A 19,179-nucleotide genomic window follows, 5' to 3' on the forward strand; every position below is an offset into this window, starting at 1 on the left:
CCGGCGGCGGCGGCATCGTTAGCTAACTTCTTCAAAGCTTTATATTTTAGAAGGTGGAAGATCTGGATGCTTCATACTTTGTTTATGGATGCCTCATGTTACGAAGTTTCCGTCAGTCACATTTCCAATGTCCTTGACCTCATTTTCATGGTTCAGTGACTACTTGAAAAAAAAGTGAAGATTTTTTGTAATGTTAAATTCTCTCTTATTATAAGTAATAGGATAACTATATTTGGTATGTGTGTACCTTGCAAGGTCCTCATGCCCGTCAGACAGTTTTCACTTGACCTCGACCTCATTTCATGGATCAGTGAACAAGGTTAAGTTTTCGTGGTCAAGTCCATATCTCAGATACTATAAGCAATAGGTCTAGTTTATTCAGTGTATGGAAGGACTGTAAGGTGTACATGTCCAACTGGCAGGTGTCATCTGACCTTGACCTCATTTTCATGGTTCAGTGGTTATAGTTAAGTTTTTGTGTTTTGGTCTGTTTTTCTTATACTGTATGCAATAGGTCTACTATATTTGGTGTATGGAATGATTGTAAGGTGTACATGTCTAGCTGGCAGGTGTCATCTGACCTTGACCTCATTTTCATGGTTCAGTGGTCAAAGTTAAGTTTTTGTCGAGCCTGCGACTTTTGTCGCAGAAAGCTCGACTTTGGGATAGTGATCCGGAGGCGGCGGCGGTGTTAGCTTACTTCTTAAAAGCTTTATATTAGGGAAGGTTTTTCTTCAACTATAAGCAATAGCTCAACTATATTTGATGTATGGAAGGATTGTAAGGTGTATATGTCTGTCTGGCAGGTATCATCTGACCTTGACCTCATTTTCATGGTTCATTGGTCAATGTTAAGTTTTCATGGTTAAGTTTGTTTCTTAGATACTATAAGCAATAGGTCAACTATATTTAATGCCTAAATTGATTGTAAGGTGTACATGTCTGTCTGGCATGGTTCATCTGACCTTGACCCCATTTTCATGGTTCATTGGTCAATGTTACGTTTTCTTCATGTTTAAGACTGTTTCTTAGAAACAATAAGCAATAGGTCAACTATGTTTGGTTTATTGAATGATTGTAAGGTGTACATGTATTTCTCGTTTGGTTTATCTGACCTTGACCTCATTTTCTTGGATCATGTTAAGTTTATGTGTTACTTGTGGTAAAGCTTTGTATTTAGGACTAGCAACATAAAATCAATGGTAAGTAAAGAAGGCGAGACATTTCAGAGTGTGCACTCTTGTTGAGTTTTGGTTTTTTTTTCTAATACTATATGCAATAGTTCAACTATAGTTGGTGTATGGAAATATTTTATGATCTATATGTCAGTCACGCCGGTTTTATTTGACCTTGACCTCATTTTCAAGGTTCATTGCTCAGTGTTAAGTTTTTGTGTTTTGGTCTGTTTTTCTTAAACTATAAGCAATAGGTCAACTATATTTGTTGTATGGAAGAATTGTTAGCTGTACATTCCTGCCTAGCATGGTTTATCTGACCTTGACCTCATTTTCATGGTTCATTGGTCAATGTTTAGTTTACTTGGTTAATGTTAAGTTTATGTGACAGTTGTAATAAAGCTTTATATTTAGGACTATCAACATAATATCAATGATTAATAAAGAAGGCGAGACATTTCAGCGTGTGCACTCTTGTTGTTATTATTTTAAATTATGGAGAACCATTTGTAGCCACATCATTGATATAATAATCAATTGAAAAAATACATATTAATATTGGTCCATTTTAATAATATAACTGTCACCGATTTCATAAATAGGTTTATTAGATAGAGCGCATTAAACACAGCAATTTGACTTAAACATTTGTCTAATGAGTCGATACTTCTGCTTGAGGACGGTTAGTCTCCATGTTTTTTGCTGACTATTAGTCATTGCTTTGGAATCTAATAAACCATTAATTTTGACATTCCCAAATATGCTCCATGTTAAAAATTATTTAATGCAAGCAATATTTACATTAAATTCATATACACGTTCTAGAACAGATGTTTAAATATCTCATGTTACAACTATTTTCATCACTAATGAAACAGCACTCGATAAACATGATAAAGTTGTTGCGTCAAACACTCTTTTTTTATGCCCCTGCTGTAGTGGAGGGGGCATTAAGTTTTACCCTTGTCTGTCTGTATGTCCTTTCGTCCCTAAATTGGTTTCTCTAACTTTAGTTTGCCTCAATTAAATGTTATGAAACTTATACACAATGCTTATAACAACAAAACACAGATCAGGTTTGAATTAGGGTTGCGTCAATTTTACCTTTCTATAGTTATGCCCCTTTACAAATGGAAAAATTGCTGAATTTTTCGGTTCTGTTCTCTTTAGTTTGCCTCAACCAAATGTTATGAAACTTAAGATACAATGCATATTACCACAAAACTCTGATCAAGTTTGAATTTTGGTGGCATCACTTTTACCGTTCTTGAGTTATGCCCCTTTACAAATGGAAAAATTGCTGAATTATCGTTTCCGTTCTATAACTTAAGTTTGCCTGAACCAAATGATATGAAACTTATACACAATGCTTATTACCACAAAACTTAGATCAAGTGTGAATTTAGGTAGCGTCATTTTTATACGACCGCAAAAAAATTTTGTGGTCGTATATTGGTATGACGTTGGCGTCGTCGTCGTCGTCGTCGTCGTCCGAAGACACATTGGTTTTCGCACTCTAACTTTAGTTTAAGTGAATGGATCTTTTTGAAATTTGACCATAAGGTTAAATACCACAAAAGGAAGGTTGGGATTGATTTTGGGGGGTATGGTACCAACAGTTAAGGAATTAGGGGCCAAAAATAAGCATTTTCTAGTTTCCAGACAATAACTGTGGAACGGTGTATGGATCTCTCTGAAATTATACTACAAGTTTCCATACCACAAAGGGATGGTTAGGATTTTGCTTTGGGGGGTTATGGCTCAAACCGTTTAGGAATTAGGGGCAAAAAAGGGGGAAAAACAAGGTTGTCCTGGTTAATGGACAAATACTTTAGTACAAAACATAATTTAAAGCAGTGTAAGGGAGATAAATCAAATACATCATTGAAATTATCTCCCTTACACTGCTTTTAAATTATGTATAAAGTAATGGTTAATGAACAATAAAGATAATTTAAAACAGTGTAAGGGAGGTAATCCAAATACAACGTTTTGGTTACTTCCCTTACACTGCTTTTAAATTATGTTTAAAGAAATGCATATTTATAAAGGAAGACCAGTAAAAATATCTGCAAATGTTGCATCTTTTTTTTTTACAAAAAAATCCATATGAAAGATTTGACACTATATTTTTATTAATTCTATTATAAAATAGATTAAGTTAGCACTATGGTAAATTTAAATGGGTAATTATGGTTGCCAACTCCATTGGAAATTTGAATTGAGATTATGACCATATCTTGAGGGAAAGAATTTTTTTGGGGAAAAAAAGGGGGGGGGGGTGGATAAAAAGAAATTGTGGGGGGTCAATTTTTTCTCATTTCAGATTTCAGAAATTAAAAAGAATTATTCTTCAAATATTTTTTTTTTCAAATTTCAAATATTGAAAAATTTCAAGAAGTAATCTTTAATTGCACAGTATGGCGCATTAGATTTGTAAAATCTTTGATCACATTTATTTATTTGTTATGCCGAATCTAACAGTGTATTTAGATTTTTAATTTTGGGTCCAGTTTTCAAATTGGTCTACATTAAGGTCCAAAGGGTCCAAAATTAAACTTTGTTTGATTTTAGCAAAAATTGAATATATGAGGTTCTTTGATATGCTGAATCTAAACATGTATTTAGATTTTTGATTTTTGGCCCAGTTTTCAAGTTGGTCCAAATTGGGGTCCAAAATTAAACTTTGTTTGATTTCAACAAAAATTGAATATATGGGGTTCTTTGATATGCTGAATCTAACCATGTATTTAGATTTTTTATTTGTGGACCCTGTTATCAAATTGGTTCATATTGAGGTCAAAAGGGTCCAAAATTAAACTTTGTTTGATTTCATCAAAAATTGAATTATTGGGGTTCTTTGATATTCCAAATCTAACCGTGTATTTAGATTTTTAATTTTGGGTCCTGTTTTTTAAATTGGTCTACATTAAGGTCCAAAGGGTCAAAATTAAACTTAGTTTGATTTTAACAAAAATTGAATTCTTGGGGTTCTTTGATATGCTGAATCTAAACATGTGTTTAGATTTTTGATTATGGGCCCAGTTTTCAAGTTGGTCAAAGTTGGGGTCCAAAATTAAACTTTGTTTGATTTCAACAAAAATTGAATATATGGGGTTCTTTGATATGCTGAATCTAAACATGTATTTAGATTTTTGATTATTGGCCCAGTTTTCAAGTTGGTCCAAATTGGGGTCCAAAATTAAACTTTGTTTGATTTCTACAAAAATTGAATATATGGGGTTCTTTGATATGCTGAATCTAACCATGTATTAAGATTTTTTATTTGTGGACCCCGTTATCAAATTGGTTCATATTGAGGTCAAAAGGGTCCAAAATTAAACTTTGTTTGATTTCATCTAAAATTGAATTATTGGGGTTCTTTGATATTCCAAATCTAACCGTGTATTTAGATTTTTAATTTTGGGTCCTGTTTTTTAAATTGGTCTACATTAAGGTCCAAAGGGTCCAAATTTAAACTTAGTTTGATTTTAACAAAAATTGAATTCTTGGGGTTCTTTGATATGCTGAATCTAAACATGTGTTTAGATTTTTGATTATGGGCCCAGTTTTCAAGTTGGTCCAAGATAGGGTCCAGTATTTAAACTTTGTTTGATTTCAACAAAAATTGAATATATGGGGTTCTTTGATATGCTGAATCTAAACATGTATTTAGATTTTTGATTATTGGCCCAGTTTTCAAGTTGGTCCAAATTGGGGTCCAAAATTAAACTTTTGTTTGATTTCAACAAAAATTGAATATATGAGGTTTTTTGATATGCTGAATCTAACCATGAATTTAGATTTTTTATTTGTGGGCCCCGCTATCAAATTGGTTCAAATTGAGGTCAAAAGGGTCCAAAATTAAACTTTGTTTGATTTTATCTAAAATTGAATTATTGGGGTTCTTTGATATTCCAAATCTAACCGTGTATTTAGATTTTTAATTTTAAGTCCCGTTTTTTAAATTGGTCTACATTAAGGTCCAAAAGGTCCAAAATTAAATTTAGTTTGATTTTAGCAAAAATTGAATTCTTGGGGTTCTTTCATATGCTGAATCTAAACATGTGTTTAGATTTTTGATTATGGGCCCAGTTTTCCACCTTGTCCAAGTTGGGGTCCAAAATTAAACTTTGTTTGATTTTAACAAAAATTGAATAAATGGGGTTCTTTGATATGCTGAATCTAACCATGTATATTTTGATTTTGGACATTGGACCATAATAGGTAAATTAAAAAAATTCAAGTTCTTAGACCACATTCTTTCTGTGTCAGAAACCTATGCTGTGTCAAATATTTAATAACAGTCCAAATTCAGAGCTGTATCAAGCTTGAATGTTGTGTCCATACTTGCCCCAACTGTTCAGGGTTCGACCTCTGCGGTCGTATCAAGCTGTGCCCCAGCGAAGCATTTTATTACCGTTCTTGAGTTATGTCTCTTTAAAACGTTATATGCAAGGGGGGCATCATCTGTGTCCCATGGACACAAACCCCATTTATTTGAATATACCTTCACCAAGAACTCGCAAACACCAAAAAATTGAAAGCCAAGGTTGTATAAATACTTGAATACCCAAAGAGCATATGATTAATTAAAAGGGACATACAGAGAATAGCCAAATTCACCAAAGATCAACATTACCTTATGGAGTTGAAACCTTAGTTTCTTATTTTTGGAATTGTAAATTGCATTTTTGGGTAAAGATTGCATGAAATGCAATCAAAACCCTGTTACTGACTTGATATCTAAATCTTCCAAGGTTTATCACTACCTTTGAGATACACAAAATATAGTGCATTGATCATATATATATATAACATTCTATACATCCTATCCATGAACATTTCCAGAAATTTATCAATGAAATATATGCTCAGATATTCAAGTCACAAAATGATGTTACACTTGTCAAGAAAATTACATAACTTTTGCAAGGTGCAGGAATCTAATTTCTGTTCTAAAAATATCAATGATGTCATTGTTTAAGTCATCTTTAAAAATTGGAGTTATCTTCTTTTGTCCAGAATTGTAGTTGAATCAACTACAACCAATGCTTTATACAATGCAATATTTAATTTTACTTCCCACTGATAAATTAAAGCAATCTTTACCCTTCAGTGCTTACAAGCACTTTGATTCTGTATGATGTTATTTACATAAACTTACCTGATGATTTTCCCGTAAGTTATACTTTTTTTGTTCAAAATGTAGGTCAACCTGTCCTAAAGGTGATTATTCAAATTTATTATTTTTGGGGCCTGTTTAGTTTCATGAGAGAGGAGTTCTAGTAAAGATGAGAAATCCTGAAAAAAAAATAACTTCAATTTGAACTATGTACATGACTACATGCATATACATGTATGTCATACTCTAGTTATAATGCAATAATTATTTTCCAAAATAATAAAATTTATAGAAACCAAATAGTTATGATTATTATGATTTTGTTTAATGTCACAATAATTTCATAACGCTCCAATGATTTCTTCGCATAATCTTGAAGTCAATAGATTTAAATAAATCCCAACATTTTTTTTTATACAGAATTTTCTTATCTGTATGCAAATGAACACATGTTATACATGTCATGCATGTTATAAGATTGTACTAAAGATTACTTCACACATGTAATAAATTTGAATATTAAATAGCGGATTGAACCTTTATCTTATTTGATTTCAGATGAATATAGATGATGTACAGACAGATTTTCATGATACTTTATTACAAGAATACAGTGACAGTTCTGATAGTGGAATTAGCAGTAAGTTTATGACTTTGCCAAACATTGCCATGGTATATTAGTTGCATATAATGGGTAGCACTTCTTTTCACTTTTTAGCCCCCTACCGACGAAGTCTGATGATTTTGTGCAGAGTTATGGTTCTTGAACTTAGAAAATTCACTCAAGTTATCAGTTTTCCACACTTTTTTTGTCATGCTTGAAGATATTGATTTGATAATTGTTATATAGTTTTATCATGACAAGTAACAGATCAAGTTTGAATTTTGTTCTTGTCTGATGATATTGTGCAGAGTTATGGTCCTTGGACATAGAAAATTCACTCAAATAATCAATTTTTATACTGACCGCAAAAATTGAAAATTTTTTGGTCGTATATTGGTATGACGTTGGCGTCGTCGTCGTCGTCTGGCGTCGTCCGAAGACACATTGGTTTTCGCACTCTAACTTTAGTTTAAGTGAATGGATCTCCATGAAATTTTACCATAAGGTTCAATACCACGAAAGGAAGGTGGGGATTGATTTTGGGGGTTATGGTACCAACAGTTAAGGAATTAGGGGCCAAAAAGGGGCCAAAAATAAGCATTTTTGTAACTTCCAGACAATAACTTGTGTGTAAGTGTATGGATCTCTCTGACATTGTACCACAAGGTTCCATATCACAAAGGGAAGGCTGTAATTGATTTTGGGCGTAATTGCCTCAAAATTTTAGGAATTAGGGGCCAAAAAAGGGGCAAAAAACAAGCATTTTTCTAGTTTCATGACAATAACTTGTGTGTAAGTGTTTGGATATTTCTGAAATTGTACATCAAGGTTCCATATCACAAAGGGAAAGCTGGAATTGAGTTTGGGGGTAATTGCCCGAAACGTTTAGGAATTGGGGGCCAAAAAGGGGCCAACAATAAGCATTTTTCTAGTTTCCAGACAATAACTTGTGTTCAAGTGTATGGATCTCTCTGAAATTGTACTGCAAGGTACCATACCACAAAGGGAAGGCTGGGATTGAGTTTGGGGGTGATGAATCATAAGGGGGTTCAAAAAATTTGTGGGGGGGATTTTTTTTTTCTTTTTTTTTTCTTTTTTTCCTTTTTTTTTTCTTTTAAAATTTTCCATTTTAAGTTGGTTATTTCTGATTAATATTTAAAAGCAAATAATAATGATATGGTAGGAGATACACACCAAACAGGATGTGTAAATTATTATATAATAAGTATTGTGCAATAGCAAGAAATTTTCAATTGCACAGTATTGCACAATTGCAAGAAATCTTCAATTGCACAGTATTGCGCAATAGCAAGAAATCTTCAATTGCACAGTATTGCGCAATAGCAAGAAATATCCAATAGCACAATATTGCGCAATAGCAAGAAATTGTCAATTGTACAGTATTGCACAATAGCAAGAAATATTCAATTGCACAGTATTGTGCAAAAGAAGATACTTCGTATAAATTGCTTATTTCTTGATCAATTTCAATGGGGTTTTATTCTTGAATTCTTGGGGTTCTTTAATATGCTGAATCTAACCGTGTATTAAGTTTTTGGATTTTGGGCCCCGTTTTTAAATTGGTCCACATTGAGGTCCAAAGGGTCCAAAATTTAACTTTGTTTGATTTCATCAAAAATTGAATTATTGGGGTTCTTTGATATGCCGAATCTAACCGTGTATTTAGATTCTTAATTTTTGGTTCCGTTTTCAAATTGGTCTACATTAAGGTCAAAAGGGTCCAAAATTAAACTTAGTTTGATTTTAACAAAAATTGAATTTTTAGGGTACTTTGATATGCTGAATCTAAACATGTATTTAGATTTTTGATTATGGGCCCAGTTTTCAAGTTGGTCCAAATCGGGGTCCAAAATTAAACTTTGTTTGATTTCAAAAAAAATTGAATATATGGGGTTCTTTGATATGCTGAATCTAACCATGTATTTAGATTTTTGATTTTTGGGCCCCGTTATCAACTTTGTCCACATTGAGGTCAAAAGGGTCCAAAATTAAACTTTGTTTGATTTCATCAAAAATTGAATTCTTGGGGTTCTTTGATATGCTGAATCTAACCATGTATTTAGATTTTTTATTTGTGGACCCGCTATCAAATTGGTTCATATTGAGGTCAAAAGGGTCCAAAATTAAACTTTGTTTGATTTCATCAAAAATTGAATTATTGGGGTTCTTTGATATGCCAAATCTAACCGTGTATTTAGATTTTTAATTTTGGGTCCTGTTTTTAAATTGGTCTACATTAAGGTCCAAAGGGTCCAAAATTAAACTTAGTTTGATTTTAACAAAAATTGAATTCTTGGGGTTCTTTGATATGCTGAATCTAAACATGTGTTTAGATTTTTGATTATGGGCCCAGTTTTCAAGTTGGTCCAAGTTGGGGTCCAAAATTAAACTTTGTTTGATTTCAACAAAAATTGAATATATGGGGTTCTTTGATATGCTGAATCTAAACATGTATTTAGATTTTAGATTTTTGGCCCAGTTTTCAAGTTGGTCCAAATTGGGGTCCAAAATTAAACTTTGTTTGATTTCAACAAAAAATTGAATATATGGGGTTCTTTGATATGCTGAATCTTACCATGTATTTAGATTTTTTATTTGTGGGCCCGCAATCAAATTGGTTCATATTGAGGTCAAAAGGGTCCAAAATTAAACTTTGTTTGATTTCATCAAAAATTGAATTATTGGGGTTCTTTGATATGCCAAATCTAACCGTGTATTTAGATTTTTAATTTTGGGTCCCGTTTTTTAAATTGGTCTACATTAAGGTCCAAAGGGTCCAAAATTAAACTTAGTTTGATTTTAACAAAAAATGTAATTTTTTGGGTTCTTTGATATGCTGAATCTAAACATGTGTTTAGATTTTTGATTATGGGACCAGTTTTCAAGTTGGTCCAAGTTGGGGTCCAAAATTTAACTTTGTTTGATTTCAACAAAAATTGAATATATGGGGTTCTTTGATATGCTGAATCTAAACATGTATTTAGATTTTAGATTTTTGGCCCAGTTTTCAAGTTGGTCCAAATTGGGGACCAAAATTAAACTTTGTTTGATTTCAACAAAAATTGAATATATGGGGTTCTTTGATATGCTGAATCTTACCATGTATTTAGATCTTTTATTTTGTGGGCCTGCTATCAAATTGGTTCATATTGAGGTCAAAAGGGTCCAAAATTAAACTTTGTTTGATTTCATCAAAAATTGAATTATTGGGGTTCTTTGATATGCCAAATCTAACCGTGTTTTTAGATTTTTAATTTTGGGTCCCGTTTTTTAAATTGGTCTACATTAAGGTCCAAAGGGTCCAAAATTAAACTTAGTTTGATTTTAACAAAAATTGAATTCTTGGGGTACTTTGATATGCTGAATCTAAACATGTGTTTAGATTTTTGATTATGGGACCAGTTTTCAAGTTTGTCGAAGTTGGGGTCCAAAATTAAACTTTGTTTGATTTCAACAAAAATTGAATATATGGGGTTCTTTGATATGCTGAATCTAACCATGTATTTTGATTTTGGACATTGGACCATAATAGGTAAATTAAAAAAATTGAAGTTCTTAGACCACATTCTTTCTGTGTCAGAAACCTATGCTGTGTCAAATATTTAATCACAATCCAAATTCAGAGCTGTATCAAGCTTGAATGTTGTGTCCATACTTGCCCCAACTGTTCAGGGTTCGACCTCTGCGGTCGTATCAAGCTGCGCCCAGCGAAGCATTTTATTCCACATTTGTTTTTGTCATGCTTGAAGATATTGACTTGATATTTGTTATATAGTTTACATCATGACAAGTTAAAGATCAAGTTAGTATTTTGTTCCAGTACGATGAATTTTTAACCGGTATGGGACTATGTATTGCCAGGCAATACTCATAGAATGCTTGTTTTTATTAGTTATTAAAAATATGTTTTCACATAATATCTTTAATAGTAAGATTGGAACATCTAATGACCCAATCTTTTAAAAAAGTTGATAAATCCACCCTGTCATATCTGTTATGTCATACAAGATATATACATTGTACAAACAATCCATGCCCTTATTTTTTTATGCAAGATGTGTTTTCTTCAGTCCCTCAAAAATGGATTGGTCCAAGGTCCAATACCTATGAATGTTATGTAATGTTTGTTCATAACTTTATGTTTGATGTCTAAAGTACCTTTTAAATATCTGCTTGTTTGAATGATAATATATATACATGTACTGGTACCCTTAGTATGCTTTAATTTAGCATTAACAGTTTTGTCAATAAAATTTATGATGCATATGTAGGATGAGTTTAAAGAAATACAGCATACTAATTAAACCATCAGGAATCTACTTTATATCAGTAACCAGAAATGATAAATGCAAATGCAGGCTTTCAGTTTCATAGATATAAAAAAAACTGAGAAATAAAGCAGATAAGATAGGTACTTACAAAGGGGTTAACTGGGATGAAGTGTAGGAAGTTTAGAATACCACTGGAAAAAAGGGAATTGTAAAGTTGAAAGTTTTTGAAAGGGATTATTTTTCGCTAATTTCATCATTAAGGTAATATCTCTAAATATCCCCTCACAGAAAATTTGACCATTGATTTGCAGAATATGCAAATGCAGGCTTTCAGTTTCATAGATATACTGATGCTTTTAAATTTGTATGTTACAGATTATATATATATATCATTTCAATCGATAGAAAAACAATTTTTTGTTATAATGGTAATACATAATACATTGTATGTTGCACTTGGCAAAAAGGGATAAATTATGATTGACTACTCTTCCTATAACAAATCCAATAAGGTGATTAATGTTATACATTGTATTCATGTAATTTTGCACCAGGTTTGTTGTGTTTATTTGATCAGTTGAGCACAATAATGTAAGGTGTTTAAATACTTGTTAAAAATGCGGTTCAACCACAGTACAAGCCAATGGAGTAAGTCAAGAATTTTAGTTGATAAATTCACTGTTTTTGTCTCGCCTTGACGGAGTCAAAAAGTGAGACATAGGTATGCTGTTTCCCGTTTCCGACGTCAGTGGCGGCAGCATTGTCAAAAATGTATTAGTTTGTGATTAGGTCAGTTTCTTGGGAACCACTAATGGTAGGTCAATAATATTTGGTATGCAGCTGTATTAACATTGGCAAATCTCATTTCCATGGACATTATTTGACCCTACCCTCTCGGGCATGGTCTATTGACTTTGAAACATTTGCTTAGGTGACATGTATTAGGTCAGTTTATGGAGAACCTATAGTGGTAGGTCAATGATATTTGGTATACAGTTGCATTGGCACATCTCAATTCCATGGATATTTTTTGGCCATGTACCTTCAGTCATGGTTCATTGACTTTCAATATTTTGCATAACTTACATGTTAAAGTATTGCTATTTTAATTTTTTGCATTTTACTATCAAAATAATAAAAAAGTGAGACATATCTCTGTGTTAGCAGTTTATTTAAATAGCATTTGGTGATTGATGGGTGATAAAAATCTGATGTATAAACCAACTATTCTATCATCTCTATACAAAGCACAAAAATGTCGTCATTCACCTCAAAAGCTAACCAAACCTTTAAACAGACTTATTCAGAAGGGATATAGTTATGATACTGTTTTCTGTCATTAAAGATGGTATTTTTGGAATTAATATTGATACACTCATAGGGTCTTTGCATCAGAAATATTTCAAATAAACACATCTATTCTAAAACCAGTTGTTGGCATCATACAGGTTATGTTCTTCCTGGATATTTTACGATGGTATGATACTAAATTATTAATGGGAAGGATTGTGCTTGATTTTCATATGATGAAGACCTAATCTTTCAATTAGTTAAATTGAGGTCTGGAGCTGGCATGTCCGTAACTGCTAGTAGTCATTGTTAATTTATGTTGATCTGACATTGTCATTTTGCTTAGTTTCTTCTGTTACCTATTCTAACATCCATTGTTAATTTATGTTGATCTGACATTGTCATTTTGCTTAGTTTCTTCTGTTACCTATTCTAACATCGGACTCTGACTTTTTTAAAACTTGAGTTTTACTGTGCCTATTGCTGTGTGTTTGTTTATGCTACATTGGCTAGAGGTATAGGGGGAGGGATGAGATCTCACAAAACATGTTTGACCCCGCCGCATTTTTGCGCCTGTCCCAAGTCGGGAACCTATGGCCTTTGTTAGTCTTGTATGTTTTTTTAATTTGGGTACATTTATATGTTTCGGAGTTTAGTGTGACATTCATTTTCTCTGAACCAGTATACATTTTAGTTTAGGGCCCAGCTGAAGCCCGCCCCCGGGTGCAGGATTTTCCCGCTGTGTTGAAGATCCATTGGTGGCCTTGAGCTGTTTTCTGCTGTTTGGTTGAGTTGTTGTCTCTTTGACACATTCCCTGTTTCAATTATCAATTTTATATTTTAACATAATATTTATTGAAAGTACAAAGACATATTTCAAGACAAGACAGAATGAATTATATGTTTGCAGTATGTGATTCACTCATTGTTGAAGGCCGTACAGTGATGTGTAGTTGTTAACTTCTACATCATTTGATTCATTTCGGTCTCTGATGGAGAGTTGTCTCATTGGGAATTAAACATACCATATCTACTTATTATATAATATAGCATTCATAAGGATTCACTTTGACAAATCAACACCAAAATTGTATTTTTATGCATGCTGATCCCACTTGCATGATTGATTGATTGTGTTTGCAAACACCCAGTGGCAAATTTTTCATGCTTATGCAGGACCAGAAGACATCAAATAATATGGCAGATAGATAGGTACTTACAAAGGGGTTAACTGAAGTGTTGGAAGTTTAGTATACCACTTTAAAAAAGGGTATTGTAAAGTTGAAAGTTCTCATAAGGGATTATTTTTTGCTAATTTCATCATTAAGAAAATATCTCTAAATATCCCCTCACATAAATTTGATCATTGATGAAGATCAAAACAAGAAAAAAACACAAACATTTACAATAGTTAGAGATAAACTACTGTTTGTTAGATTGGACTTAAATATTGTCTTGCATCCAGAACTAGAGAGTGTATTGGACATAAATATTGTCCTGCATCCAGAACAAGAGAGTGTATTGGACATAAATATTGTCCTGCATCCAGAACTAGAGAGTGTATTGGAAATAAATATTGTCCTGCATCCAGAACAAGAGAGTGTATTGGACATAAATATTGTCCTGCATCCAGAACTAGAGAGTATTGGACATAAATATTGTCCTGCATCCAGAACTAGAGTGTGTATTGGACATAAATATTGTCCTGCATCCAAAACAAGAGAGTGTATTGGACATAAATATTGTCCTGCATCTAGAACTAGAGAGTGTACTGGACATAAATATTGTCCTGCATCCAGACCAAGAGAGTGTATTGGACATAAATATTGTCCTGCATCCAGACCTAGAGAGTGTATTGGAAATAGATATTGTCCTGCATCCAGAACTAGAAAGTGTATTGGTGCTACTCTCTCATCTAAAATAATAGATGATGATGGTGATGGCTGCTCCAAAATAATAGAAGAAGGAAGACAAACCATAAATACAAGTGTACTTTGAATTGTTTTATAAAATTATAATGTATTTAAAGGATGGAAACAGCTTGGAAGTGTCACTTAGTTTTTACCTTAGTTCCACCTGAACAATTTTTGTTTGCACACTGATATTGTTTGTAACAGCTCTTCATAAAATTTAAATAAGAATTGATGTCTTTCAAGAATATTGCAATTGGTTATCAATTGTTTATCATTTAGGCTGTAAACTACCTGTAAGAGTCCATTTTGAGACATGTGCCTTCTACATGTTCTAATTGATCACTGAACAAATTAGTTGAATATCTTTAACTTGAATGCTGATATTAGGTTTCAGTTGGACTATTATCATGATTATGAAGTATAATGTGTGTGTGTTTATTTCCTAAAACTAGTAACATAAATCAAACATAATGTAATGCATGCATTTTAGGGTATCTTTTCCTTTTTTCTTCATATCACAAGTTATTCTAACATTCTGCAGGGGGTCATTCCTTCCTTATTGAAATTATGCATAGTTCCAAAATTGTCAACTAACCCCACTAATTTTGATGCCCAAATGACCTTATTTTGGCATAAAAAAAATCTGAAAATGGCGTTAAAAAGACAATTTCCACAACACCAGCCAAAGAAAGCTCTGCATATGAAAACTAGCTGATTATCAATTATTCATGAGTATTGAAGGTCATGTTTTATGTAGAGTTAATATTCCAATAAGAACTATTCACTATAGTGTTATACATTTGTACTTAAATGTAGAACGTGAAATTAAACATTTAAAAATCTTATTGACATACTCCAAAATTTATAATCAGCTATTATTGTTTTATGCAGTTTTTTCATCACCTTTAATGCCAGGAATTGAGTAATGCAGTATTCATAATGGCTTTTCTTTAATTTATTAGGTATCTTGCCAGAAAATGTATTAAAACATGAACAGAGGTTAGACAGTTCACCAGACATCAAACATGAACCACTATCGCCATCATTTTCATTCACATCAGAATCCTCTGAATCACAGGTAAATATATTCTCCCAAATGTGTCTTCTGAATCACAGGTAAATATCTTCTTCCAAATGTGTCTTCTGAATCACAGGTAAATATCTTTTCCTAAATGTGTGTTCTGAATCACAGGTAAATATCTTCTCCCTAATGTGCATGTTTGCACCTGTCCTAAGTCAGGAGCCTCTGGCCTTTGTTAGTCTTGAATGTTTTTTTAATTTTAGTTCATTTATATGTTTTGGAGTTTAGTATGACGTCCATTTTCACTGAACTAGTACACATTTTTATTTAGGGGCCAGCTGAAGCCCGATTCCGGGTGCTTGATTTTCTCGCTGTGTTGAACACCCATTGATGGCCTTCGGCTGTTTTCTGCTCTTTGGTCGGGTTGTTGTCTCTTTGACATATTCCCCATTTCCATTCTCAATTTTATTTAAATATCTTTTCTCGAATGTTTCTTTTGAATCACAGGTAAATATATTATTCCTTATTGTGCTTTCTTAATCACAGGTAAATATCTTCTCTCAGATGTGTTTTCTGAATCACAGGTAAATATCTTCTCCCAAATGTGTGTTCTGAATCACAGGTAAATATCTTCGCCCTAATGTGTCTTCTTAATCCCAGGTAAATATCTTCTCCCTCATGTGTCTTCTGAATACCAGGTAAATATCTTCTCCCTTATCTGTCTTCTGAATCCCAGGTAAATATCTTCTCTCTAATGTGTCTTCTGAATCCCAGGTAAATATCTTCTCTCTAATGTGTCTTCTGAATCCCAGGTAAATATCTTCTCCCTTATTTGTCTTCTGAATCACAAGTAAATATCTTCCCCCTTATATGTCCTCTGAATAACAGGTAAATATCTTTTCTCGAAAGTGTCTTTTGAATTACAGGTAAGTATATTATTCCTTCCTGTGTTTTATTAATCACAGGTAAATATCTTCTCTCAGATGTGTTTTCTGAATCACAGATAAATATTTTCTCCTGTATGTGTCTACTGAATAAAAAAAATCAGTGATAGTAAGGCTGTATGTATCATCTTTAGATTGTAGGAGAACATGATGTCATAGACTGTCAAATATTAAGTAATTTTGTGTTAACCTTTGAAATCACATCTTATCCATTATGTCTGATGCAGTTGGTGTAAGAGTCAAACATTTCAACCTTCATTTCGTGAGATTTAGATACCCAACGAAGGTGCACTTGGTTAAAATGTTTTTGACCTGTTGGTCGTCACTTTCTCATCCCACAGTAGTTCCTTCAACACCAGCAAAACTTATTTTTAACTGAATAAACCGATGTGTATGGAATGTATTTCATTTGCTTAATTTTACCTGAACTATTTACATTTCAATAGATCAAAAAAATGTCTACGATTTTAGACAGAGTCTTTGTCAGGTGAATAAATAATATTCAATATACTTGTTTTTTATTTTTTTTTCATCTGATTTCCTTATAGGTTAGTTAAAAAAAAAGATTCAGAAAGTCAAGAGAGCTGATAATATTGTGAGACCTTGTCATGAAGCTATGATATGACGAAGACATGTCTTAACCTATGTTGATTAAATTACTTGAGACATGTCTAAATCCTATGTTGATTAAATTACTTGAGATATGTCTAAATCCTAAGACATCTTTGTTATACAGGCCCCTGGTTAGATAAAAGAAAAAGTCAAGAACTGGCTAATAAAAATTTGTCAATTCTGAAACCTTGCAGTCTTGATCATTGTTGATGGAGAAATTGATTTAAGTTCCAAACTTTTTGTAGCAATACAAGGTGCCAATAGTAACACAACTACATACCAAATAGCACAATATTAGCATCATTGATAAAAACACGTGGTAATGTTGAGTAAAGTGTAAGACATATACGATTTTCTTTACAGGTATGCCTTGATGGAGTGAAGGACAGCCCACCACCATCACCATGTTATTCACAGCCATCACCACCTTATTCTTCACAGTCATCACCATTACAGAACATTGTCTACGTAGATGACATCACACCAGATCTTAGTAGTGCTATAAACCCCGTTATCATTACACAACCTAAATACAACACTATACTGAACTCTAAAGTCAGGATTAAACCAAAACCAGTATCGTCAGTAAATACTCAATCTGTAAAAATCTCACAACCGAAACCACCAACAGGTACAGTATATTAGTCTAGGTTATTGGCAAATTTGTTTTAATATACAGAGTATATTGATTGTAATTGACCTGTTCAGAAAATCAACTTCCTAACCTTGTAAATAACTGTAAATTCAGAAATTGATTTCGAGGTTTTTATTAATGCGTATAATGCGACTGGGTGAGTATCGCAATAATAAGAACTAGCATTCTGATATCTGATTCATATTATAACTGTATATATAAATAAGAAGATGTGGTATGCATATTTACCTGAAATCGCAATAATTAGTATTCCATTTTTGTCCTTTTGGCTCTTATTTCTTCAAAAATCAGTCAAGATCAAAGTTTAATATATTAATTCAATTCTTTTACCTTTTTGTACTTATAGCTCCTCTTCAGAAAACAGTTGTAATAACACCAGAAGAGTTCAACAAACTGAAAGCAGAAGGGATATTGAAGTTCCCACAGCCAGCAGCTCCGCGACCTGTGCAGATTATTTCATCTACTACAGTAGCTAATCCCACAGTGCAAGTTGATAATGAGGTATTTATACCAGATTCCAAAGGAATGTTGAGAAAACTAGTTTAATAAACTGGTTGACTCCTGTCAGTTTTTCCTTCTGTTATCCCATGACTTTTTGAAAACTGCCAAATCAAATGGCAACATGTTACCCTTGACCGTCCATCCGTCCCATTTTTATTTCTGCACTCTAACCATAGTTTGCCTCATGCAAATTTAAAGAAACTCATACACAATGCTAAGAAACACAACACGCAGACATTTACCTTTCTAGAGTTAGGCCTCCTTTTAACTGAAAATTGCAACAAGGCTTGTAAATTGCATTGTTTTGAAACTCTGTTAAAGGTTAAATAAAAGATGTAGACAAATATTAGGATAGGAAATTGTTCGCTGAATGCATCACCAGTGTGCATTGTCAATAAAAACACATAGATTTTTGAAAGCATAATTTTCACTAAACAAGTGTATCATGAGAGATAGAGATGGCCATTTGATAAACAAGTGAAGACAGAGTTAAATATGAACATCAGTCTTTATGTGTGTTTCTTTTACAGTATCAAGACAACAAAAGAGAGAGAGAGAGAGAGAAAAAATGATAGAACTGAATGAATTGTATTTTCTGTCTTTTTTTTCCAGATAAAAGCTATAAAAAGACAGCAACGTATGATAAAAAATAGAGAATCAGCAAGCTTGTCAAGAAAGAGGAAAAAAGAGGTTTGTTATAGACATTTTTTAACTTAATCAGATTGAAAAGTTTATTAAAAGAACAGATTTCAAGTTTTTGAATAGGTCCGTTTAAGAGGAACCAATTATGATAAGTCAATAAGGGTTTGCATGCATTTATAGTACCATTGTCAACTCTCATAGCCATGAAGATTATTTGGTCCCACCTCCTCAGTCATGGTGGATTGACATTTTTGATTATGTCAGTTTAAAGGGATCCACAAATGGAAAGTCAATCTAAAACTTCCTTACAGACATGAGCATATGGAGACATGATTTATTTATTAGTTGTTATTGGCTTTGAACTAAATTTATGCACTGTGAGTTGTGTCTTTATTCTTTATATTA

At 32.7% G+C, this 19,179-nt stretch overlaps 1 protein-coding gene across 1 annotated transcript in view; it reads left to right on the top strand.

Moving 5' to 3' along the window:
- Positions 1 to 19,179, top strand: part of LOC127729807 (cyclic AMP-dependent transcription factor ATF-6 alpha-like) — a 43,883-nt gene that overhangs the window by 8,343 nt on the left and 16,361 nt on the right. Inside the window, exons 3-7 of the mRNA XM_052237715.1 lie at positions 6,859 to 6,940; positions 15,362 to 15,477; positions 17,340 to 17,607; positions 17,978 to 18,132; positions 18,745 to 18,822. Of these exons, the coding sequence (XP_052093675.1) occupies positions 6,859 to 6,940; positions 15,362 to 15,477; positions 17,340 to 17,607; positions 17,978 to 18,132; positions 18,745 to 18,822 (699 nt within the window). The remainder of the gene's footprint in view (positions 1 to 6,858; positions 6,941 to 15,361; positions 15,478 to 17,339; positions 17,608 to 17,977; positions 18,133 to 18,744; positions 18,823 to 19,179) is intronic.

Source organism: Mytilus californianus, unplaced genomic scaffold (assembly GCF_021869535.1).
Source record: "Mytilus californianus isolate M0D057914Y unplaced genomic scaffold, xbMytCali1.0.p SCAF_2, whole genome shotgun sequence".
NCBI classification, from domain to species: Eukaryota; Metazoa; Mollusca; class Bivalvia; order Mytilida; family Mytilidae; genus Mytilus; species Mytilus californianus.